The sequence below is a fragment of the Camelus ferus genome, chromosome 11 (assembly GCF_009834535.1).
Source record: "Camelus ferus isolate YT-003-E chromosome 11, BCGSAC_Cfer_1.0, whole genome shotgun sequence".
NCBI classification, from domain to species: domain Eukaryota; kingdom Metazoa; phylum Chordata; class Mammalia; order Artiodactyla; family Camelidae; genus Camelus; species Camelus ferus.
Genome location: NC_045706.1, coordinates 22967359 through 22977496, shown reverse-complemented (window position 1 = coordinate 22977496; position 10138 = coordinate 22967359). Strand labels below are relative to the sequence as shown.

The 10138-nt window shown below is 39.8% G+C and overlaps 1 protein-coding gene across 2 annotated transcripts in view; it reads left to right on the top strand.

The window, feature by feature from the left end:
• The first annotated feature begins 1792 nt into the window (after window positions 1-1792).
• Window positions 1793-10138, top strand: part of SLK (STE20 like kinase) — a 53892-nt gene continuing 45546 nt past the window's right edge. Inside the window, exon 1 of one of the 2 annotated variants that reach the window (XM_006182991.3) lies at window positions 1793-2551. In XM_006182991.3, coding sequence (XP_006183053.1) covers window positions 2399-2551 — 153 coding nt within the window. In that variant the 5' untranslated portion in view covers window positions 1793-2398. The remainder of the gene's footprint in view (window positions 2552-10138) is intronic. The other variant, XM_006182992.3, reaches the window with a different exon arrangement.

Genomic DNA, 10138 nt, shown 5'->3' with positions numbered 1-10138 from the left:
GGGAGAATTATAGACAGCTTCTTAGTTTATCATTTCTCTATCATTTGAATTAATTTACAACAAAGATATATTATCTTTTAGTTGAGAAAGCAGTAAAGCGTTTTCCATTTTGAAAAGAACAAAAAAAGGAAACAGACTTATACCCTTTGACCCAAATCTACTTCTGGTAATTTATCCTAAGGAAATAATCAAATATGTGGAAAAGGATCTGTGAACAAAGATATTTATCAGTGTTTTATCTGAAACAGAGAAAAGTTGTAAGTAATCTAAATAGCTCATGATGGAAGAAAACAATTATTAATCATACTGAAATGCAAAAAGTGTGGGATGCAAATCTTCATATGCAGTATAATTTTCCAAGTAAAAAAAGTTAATGCACAGCCAAAACACCGTTTGGAAATATAGTAAAATCTTGCCAATAGTTATCTCTAGAGGGTAGAATTATAGGGCTTTTTATTTTATTCTTTGTGCACTTCCTCATTTTCCACAACGAGTGTGTATTACCTTTACATCTACTGCCACCTACATAATGATCCTAATTAAAAATAGATTATGTTATTGTTTTCACAAGTGTAAGCATTTGTCAAAACATATAAAAGTATATATTTTGAATATGTGCAACTTATTATGTATCAATTATACCTCAATAAAACTATGAAAAAATAGAGGATCTTGAGAAACAAAATCATCATAACCCTCTAACTAGAGCAGGGGTTTTGCTATGCCATTTTGGGGCTGGAGGGCAAAATGGTTTGGGAGGGGTGTATAGACAGCAACAAGGCCTCTGCTCCAGATGACATTCATTCATTCATTCATTCAATCAAGGGATCTGTCTTCCAATCATACGCCAGGAATGTCAGTAGGTACTTGGATATCATGATGAGTAATCAGCCACTGCCCTGAAAGAGCTCCCTTCTGGTGGAGGGGAAAGCAGGGCACCATCTGACAGATTACAGCCAACGCCCACATCGCTCCATAAGGTAGCCTTACACGTGTGCCGTCCAAGGGGTCCGAAGGCAGGTCAGGAAGTGAAGGCCTTAGTGGTTCAGATGGAGTCACGAAGTGTGGCACAAGGTGTATGGCTATGGAAGTGGCCAGAAGAAGGTAGATTACTCTCAAGGGAGTGTCGGGGTCATCACTCGAGAAGCGAGCTTAAACGATTTTTATGTATTTATGTCTATCTTACCCGCATACTTGCAACAACAGCAGGAACTAAAATTGAGCGTTTGCCGGGTGCAGGCACCGTGCAGAGGGCTTCCATCCATTGCCTCATTTACTGCTCGCCACAGCCTCCTGGACAGGACTTTAAGGATCTTCATTTCTCAGTGAAGAAACTGAGGCTGGGAGAAGTTACCTGCCCAAGGTCATAGAGCTGGTAAGCTCTGGCTCCAAAGCTCCCAGCCACCTCACAAACTCCCCATTCACGGTACCCTGGGACCAATTTTAGGGCAAAAAATTCCACCTTCAGGCCCCAATCAGGATAGCTCAGCTTTCATTCTTAGCACATTTCCCCAAATCCAGGATGGAGGCAACGTCCGCTAGCACAACCAACAGGATCGTGCGCAAGGGCGCAACTCCACCAAAGCCGGGGGTTAGCAAGGACTTGGGGCTTGTAGGGCAAGCTGGGAGCAACCGTCACCGAGCGACCGGCGCCGGCGCCCACGTCTCAGCCGGAACCCGGCGCCTGCGAGGCTCTCAGGGCAGCCGGCTATCGGGGCTCAACGCGCGTGCGCGGGGCCAGAGGGGACGCCCCCGCTCGAGCGCGCGGCCCCGGGAGCGCGCGGGCGCGCTGCGGCGTCGGCGTCGGCGCGCGCTCAGACCGAGGCTGCGTGGGCTGGGGAGGGAGCGAGGCTGCGGCGGCGGCGCCCCAGAGCCCAGGAGACGCGCGGGCCTCGCGCCTCGGAGCTGACGGCTACGGAGGGGACCCCGAGCTCGCGGCCGGAGGCGGGAGTGCTCGGCCTGCCCACTGGCCGCCTCAGAGGCCGCTGGCTGCGTCCCTCGCCCGGAGTGGCCGCCGCCCCTGGAGACTCGCCGTGACACGGGCCTAACCGCGGTGGCCGCGGGCGTCCAGACCGCTCGGACCCGTCGGGCCGGGCCAGGTGCGGACGAGCGTCCGGGCAGGTGCCGCCCGCCGAGGGCCGGCCTGGGGCCAGGCGCTTAGCCGCGCGGCCCGCGGGCCGGGCTCGGCGAGGGGCCGCCCGCGCAGCGCCCCCACCCCGTGGGCCAGAGCGGGAGTAGCGCCCCGCCTTCCCCGGGAACGGCCCGGCTGGAGCGGCGGGAGCCCGGACAGCCAGCGCCCGCCGCCGCCCGCCCGGCTCGCGCGGGAGAGGAGGGAGGAGAAACTTTGCCTCTTATTGTTTTTAGTCCTTAAGTGCAAGGAACTCTGTTGGGAGGGAAAATGTCCTCCTTCTTCAATTTCCGTAAGATCTTCAAGTTGGGGAGCGAGAAGAAGAAGAAGCAGTACGAACATGTGAAGAGGGACCTGAACCCCGAGGAGTTTTGGGAAATTATAGGAGAATTGGGCGACGGAGCCTTTGGGAAAGTGTACAAGGTAAGAGGGGGAAAACGGGAAGTTGCACTTGTGAGATCAAACAGCCCGTGGCCCGGAGTGGCCCGAGGATTTCTCACTCCCTCGTCCCGTTCCTGCCTCTTGCCCTTCTTTTGACTTCTTAAACGTACGTTGGAACCTTATTTAGGTTATCGTCCAAGGAGTAGCCGAGACGTAGGGTTTAAGGTTGAGCAAAATAGGACCTGGAGGTAGTTTATAAAGAATAAAGAGTGATTGCCAAAGGGAGGTAAGGTATACAGTCTACTTTGTCAAACGTTAAAGGAAATGAGGGTGTTCTTTAATTTAAAGGAGGGGTCTGGTTTGTATCTATAGCTAATACATAACCAGACTTGGGATGAGAGAAAAGTGATTGCTATTTGCAGACTGTTCTTGAGTTGGTTGCTTGACAACATACTGTAGAATGGAATTTCTGATAGAAAATTTCCAGAAGAAAACCTGCATCCGGTACTAGTTTCTAAATATAATTATAGTAAGAACTGGACTGGAAGTCAATACCAGAGCTTGAAAAATGAAAAAATACGCAGATACATATACAAATATTTTTATATACTGATACTCATTTCGGTAGAAAGAGGTTTAATGTTTCAACCTGAAGCCATTAATGTTAACTGTTTACTATCTCATAAGGAGTATATGAATAATGTCATTGGAGTATTTTCTTCCTGAAGGGTGAAGTTTTTATGAGACAACAGTTTAGGGGAGAGGACCCACAGGGTTGCCTAGAAGTGAAAATATAAATAACTTATGTTTATACAGGACTGTGCAGTTTTAAAGTACTTTCACACAATTTGGCCCCCACGAAAGTCCTGTGGGAGGTACAGGTCGATAGTATCTACATTTCACAGATGAGGACACTAAGACTCAAATTGTTCGCACTCACACAGGTCACAGCCTAGATTTGCACTCAGGTCTTCTTGCCCTGTGTTTACTATTTTTTTTTTTTTTTGAACTTCTCTTGGTAGGAGTGATGACATTTTTTCCCTCCTTTCTAAATACCATCACACTTCTGCTTTTTTCTCTGCCTTGAATGCATCTCAGAGCCCCTAGTCCTTCTCATTCTTTACTCTGTCTGGAATATCTGCTCTTTTCTGTGTGCTTTCAAAACACAGTGTTCACGTTGCTACTGTGGCACTTGTCACATGTTATGGTTAATGTGTTTATGTTTTTATGATAAGACCAGGCGCCAAAATTATGATATACATTGGAGTTAATTGTATTGCCTTAGCACATAGTGCATTTCTCTTTATGTTTGTTGAAATGAAAGAATGTATGTTACCTGCATGTGAGTGCTATTGAAGCTGTTGTTTGCTGTGAAAGTTGACAAAGTAAACTTCAGTGCTTTTGTGGAGGGTGGAGTATGGATTTCAACAAGAGCTTACAGTATAGATGTATGATAGAAAGGGCTTTTACTACAGTGAGAAGGTCACTCCTAGGAGTTAAGGATTGTATTTTATTGCTGGCTGTCACATAATAGCTTCGAGGTCTTGGACAGAACACAAATTCTCTGGATCTCCTTTTTCCTAGCTGGAAAATAATAAGATATCCCTTCACCCATTAATGTTCTGTGAGTATACAGTTATCTAGGGAAGGCAAAAATAAATCCTCAAGGCATCTGGAATCTGGTAGTTAGAAGGCAGTAGGTGATTATGGGCAGTTTTCATGGTGCAAATGTTTTATCAAATAGAAACAGTGCAGTATTAAGACACTGGCACTGGGTTTGGACTGTATCTTGGCTCCCACAGTAGCAGCCTGTGACCTTGGACAAGTTACTTAATCGTTCCACGTCTCATTTTTCTCATCAGTAAGACCTACTCCTCAGTGTGTGTGAATTAAAGGAGATAATAAATATAAGACACACAAAAAGGGCTCAGTAAATGGCAGAACTTTTCTATTATTACATTTAGAGCTCAGAAACAAAATATGGGATGGGATGGGAAAAGGGACCTATGAAGATAGTGAACCATTTTCTGGCACAGGCAGATTGTATGGATATGCTAATGTTCTGTGATTAAATTCTTAGTGACTCTTTCTGCAAAGTGAACGTACCTTCCCATAGGGAGACACCAATTGAAAATTTTCTGAAAAATAAGAGACTTACTCTATGTAGTTGAACACTGTGTTGTGTCAAGGATAATTTTTGTAAACTTGACTGTTTTAGTGTGATATTTGAAGAGCATGAGTTCTTTGCATCTTTTCATCTATTTTATGCTTCCAAGGAATAAGCTCTGGGATTTTTTTAAAAAGAAAATTTAAAATTTAAATATCTGATCTGTTTTGCCTCTTTTCCCTAAAAGTTTTTATTGTCCACGAGTCTCTAGACATTTTAAATGTATAAACTTCCTTCTGTGTAGGAGAAAAAAACTATCAAACCTTACAATTGTAAGTAGTAGTATGCAATAGAAAACTATTTCTAAAGTTGATTCCAACTATCATTTGCTTGTGGAAATTAGTATCTATTGCAAAGGTTAAATTCTAAGTAGGCAATCATCTTGTGTATTTAGTTTATTTGAATCAATTTTTCATCATATTGTTGCATTTCCACCCAGTCCTGCCCTGCACAACTCTGTAACAATTACTTTCTTACCTGAAAAACCTTCCTGATTTAAAATATATAATTTGACATGTAAATGAAGATATGTAATATCCCTCACAACTTTTTATGTTTGGATTTCTGTTGATTTTAGCCGAGGAAAAAAAAAAAAAGGAATGACATAAAATGATCTATTGGTTTGAAGCTGATCTCCTGACTGTGTGCATGAAAGTGATTCTTTATGACCCTGATGGCTGTGCATCCTTTTTTTTTTTAAATAGTGAAGTATGTAATCTTTGTATTGAAAAGCACAAAAAACATGTATGTACATTTAACAAACAATAATGAAGTGAATTCATATTAACAACCATCACAGTTAAGGAATTCTGCCAGTACCCCAGAATCCTTCCCACCTCCATTTTGAATTGATCCGTCTCTCTCCCTAAAGGAAAACACTATCCTATCTGTAAGTTATTCATGTCTTTGCTTTCTTTATAGTTTACCGTCTAAGTGTGTATACCTAAACATTGTAACTTCAGTTTTGTGTGTATTGAGTGTATTTTGTGTCTTCCCTCTTTTGAAATCAGCTTTATATTTGTGAGGTTTGTCTTTGTTATTACCAGAGCTGTAGTTGGTTAGTTTTCATTGTTGCATAGAATTCTAGTATATGATTGTATCACCAGTTATTTGCCATTGTGCTGTTAATGGATATATCAGTTGTTTCCAGTTTTTGGCTTTTATACACAGTACTGGTGCATATATGCATGAGTTTCACTAATACTTAACTCAGGAGTAGAATTGCTGGGTTATAGGTGTGTCTTTAATTTTCCTGGGTGACGCCAAAATGTAGCAGTTTACACTCCCACCAGCAGCATATGAGAATTTCCTAGCTTTATATCCTCACCAACATTTGATATTGTCAGAATTTTTAAGTTTTGACAATCTCATGTTGTATTTTTCATTGTGGTCTTAATTCGTCTATCTCTGACTACTAGTAAGTCTTTTCATAGGTTTATTGGTAATTTGGATTTCTTCTTTTGTGTTCAAGTCTCTCATTCATGTTCCTCTTAGATTTTTTTTTTCTTATTTATTTGTAATGTGTTCTAGAATTTAACCATTTCCTGGTTATGGTTATTGCAAATATATTCTCATTCTGTGCTTGTCTTCATTTTCTTTATAGTGTCTTTTTATGAACAGGAAGTTCTTAATTTTAATGTACTCCAATTTTATCTTTTTTCTTCTTTAGTTAATGCTTTCTGTATTATTTTTGAGAAATTCTTTCCTGGAGTGCCCTTCTGGTTGTTGGATGGGAGGCCCCTTGATTCATGTATCACCTAATAAAGCCAGTTAGATCTTCAAATGAAAAAAAAAAAGAAGAAAAGCTTTCGTAACTTGAGATCATGAAGATAACCTCCTATATTATCTTCTCAGAGCTTTATGATTTTGTCTTTAACATTTAGGTCTACAACTCACTTAGAATAGATTTTTGCAAATGGTATGAGGTGGGGATCCAGTTTCATTTTTTTCTCCGTATGGATACCCAGTTGTGCCAAGGCTTATCGCCAGGATAAACTATTTTCCCACTGGTCTGCAGTGCTCTGTCTGCAACATGTGTCAGTTTCTGGGATCTCTAGTCTCTTCATTGATCTCTTTGTCTATTCCTTTATCAGTATTCCACTGTCTTAATTAGGAGAGTGTTAAAACAAATCTCTGCTAGAGTAAGACTTGCTCTTGTTCTTCTCCAGCAGTATCTAGTATATTCTTAGCCTTTAGTGCTTTCACATACATTTTAGAATTAGTTAATTGAGTTCCACAAAAAATCTGTTGTGTTATTTTGCAGGGGTCTTATTGAATTTATAAATCAACTTTGGAAAATTTAACATCTCTATGATACTGAGTCTTCTTGTCTATGCGTATGTTTTATCTTTAGGTCTTTTTTAAATATCTCTCAATAATTTTCTTCCCTAGAAGTCTTGGGAGCTCAAACTACTTCAAGAGTGTCTTAAGTGCTTTGTTTTTCCTATTGGAATTTCCTCTTTGTTTTGGTTATGTATAACCTCCAGTAGTCTTCTAAGGAGGGATCCATGAAAGGTTCATCTTTAAAGACAAGGCCTGTCTGAATATGTCTTTATTATAATGTCATACTTGATGTATAGTTTGATTGTAGAATTCTAGTTCAAAAATACATTTTTCGTAGAATTTTGAAGACTTTTTCCATTCATTACCTTTTAGCTTCAAGAGTTGCTGTTGAAAGTCTGATGCCATTTTGTTTTCTGATGCTTTGTGATCTTTTCCCCTTGACAAGTTTTAAGATGTTCTTTTTGTCCCCTGTTCATGGTGATGCACTTTGATTCAGGTTTTTTCCCCCCTTCCTTTCATTTGCTGGGCTCTTGGTTAGTCCTTTCGATTCAAAGACTCATGTCCTTCAGCTCTTTAACATTTTCTTGTATTATTTATTTGCTACCCCTCTATCCCGTTAATGGCTCTTGCTGTGGTCTCTGGATTCTCCACATCTCTGGTGGACACCTGACTACTTTACCTCTCAGGACCGTTTGAGACCCTTGACCATCCTTTCCTTGAAAAAGCTCTTCTTTTGACTTTTAGGTCATTACACTCTTGATTTTTCTCTCACCTCTGTGTCTACTCCTCAGACTCTTTTGCTGATTCTTCTTCCTTTTTCTGACTTTTCAGTGTTGGGATTCCATAGGGCTTGGGTATAGGCCCTCTTCTTATGAGAGCTCATCTTCTCCCATGGCGTCAGTTACCATTTAAATGCAACTTATATCTCTGTCTCTATTTCTTGACCTCTAGGTCCACACATCCAACTGTTAGAGATTTCCACTTGAATGTTTCACAGTTTCCTTAAACAGCAAATACAAAACACGAACTAATTGAAATCATGATGTCAGCCCCAAATTTGCTTTCCCTGTGTTGCTCATACAGTAATTGACATCTCCATCTTGCATAGGCCAGAGACCTGGAGGTCATTCTTAACATCGTCTAGGCAATCACCAAGGCCTATTAATTCTACCTATTAAATGTTTCTTGAATCTATCTCCTCCTTTCTTCTCTGTTGTACTGCTAGTCAACTGCCATTATCTCTTACCCAGACTACTGCATCTTTTTGGTGTATTTTTGGCTTGTAATTTTGGTATGTAATCATACATGTGTTGTTTTGTGTCTGGCATCTTGTACTCAACATGGTATGAGTGAGAGTTCATCCTTTTTGTTGTATGTAGTAGTCATTTGATTTTTTTTTTTGTTCTAAAGTATTGTAATATATGAAACTACAGTTTATCCATTTTACTCTTGGTGGACATTTGAATTGTTTCCACTTTTTGGATCTTAAGAATAAGACTTGTGAATATTTTTATACATTTCAGTGCACATTTACATTTGTTTCTGTGGATACGTACCTTGGAATGGATTTTCTGGATCATTGGGTATATGTATTTTAAGGTTCAGAAGATACTGCTAGTCTTCGAAAGTGGTTGTACCAATTTACATTCCCATCAGTAGGGCATGGGAGTTTTCCCTGTTGCTCTGTGTTCTCACCAACACTTGCTACTGTTATTAATACTATTATTTAATATTTTATGTTAACCATTCTGGTGAGTGTGAAGTGGTTTTATTTATATTTTCCTGATGATTGAGGAAATTGAGTACCTTTTCACGTGCTTATTGAATATTTGGGTATTGCTGTTTGTGAAATTCCTGTTTGGTTGCCCATTAAAAGATAAGTTAATTGAGATATAATTTAGATATCACAAAATTCATGCATTTTATATATATAGTTTGATGAGTTTTAATAAGTTTGTGCAATTGTGCAACCATCACTACAGTCCAGCATGAGCATCCTCTTTTTTTTGAGGGGGGTGGAAATAATTAGGTCTATTTATATAAAGTTTTGTTTTTTTGTTTTTTTAGGGTATAAGCTGTTTTTTATTTTAAACTTTTTGTTTTTGTTATTAATGGATGTACTAGAGATTGAACTCTGGACCTCATGCACGCTAAGCACGCACTCTACCACTGAGCCTACCTCTCCCCTTTTTTTCTCTTTTTTTAAATGGAGGTTCTGGGGATTGAACCCAGGATCTCAGGCATGCTAAGCATGTGCTCTACCACTTGAGCTATATCCTCCCCCACCTAGAATCCTCCTATGACCACCTGATGTTCCCCTGTGCCCTTTTGCAGTCAATTCCTATTCCCACTGGGATTTTCTTCCCCCCTTACTAATGAAGTTGAGTTCTTTTTTATATATTTATTGGCTGTTTGGATTTCTTCTTCTCTGAAGTGGTTGGTAAAGTCTTTTGGGTTCTTTTGCATTTTCTCATTGATTATATGTATATTCCAGATACTAATCCTCTCAGGTTATATTAGATGCACATTATTTTCTCATGCTTTGTAGTTTGTCTTTTCATTATCTTTATGATGTACTTCTTTTGCATAGACATTTCAAATTTTAATGTAGTCCAACTTACTAGCTTTTTATACATGGTTAGTGTTTTTTGTCTTAAGAAAATTTCCTTGCCTAAGGTGATGAAGATGTCCTCCTATTGCCTCCTACATTTGGTCTATAATTAAACTGATGTTGATTTTTGTTTATAGTGTGAAGTAGGGGTCCAGTTCCATTTTTCCTATGTCAATACTCAGTTGTCTCAACACTATTTACTGAAAAGACCATCCTTTCCATACTGCTTTACAATGCCTCCATAACATGTCACATGTCCATGCATACACATGTTGTATTTCTATGACATTTGTCATTTCTTTAGGATAAATTCCGGAAGTAGAATTATTAGGGCAAAATACACAATCATTTATATGTTTACTATGAAATTACTCTAGAAAGGTTGCACAAATTTATTTTTAAGTTAATTTTAATTGTACAAATAACTAAAAAAATTCTGTTTATTGGGGAAATTAACTTATCAGAGATAAAGTTAGTCTCCTTTGACCATTACTCTAATTATTGTTCCTCCTCTTCTCTCCATAAATGTAACTATTATCTTCAATTTCATGTATATGTTTCTAGATAT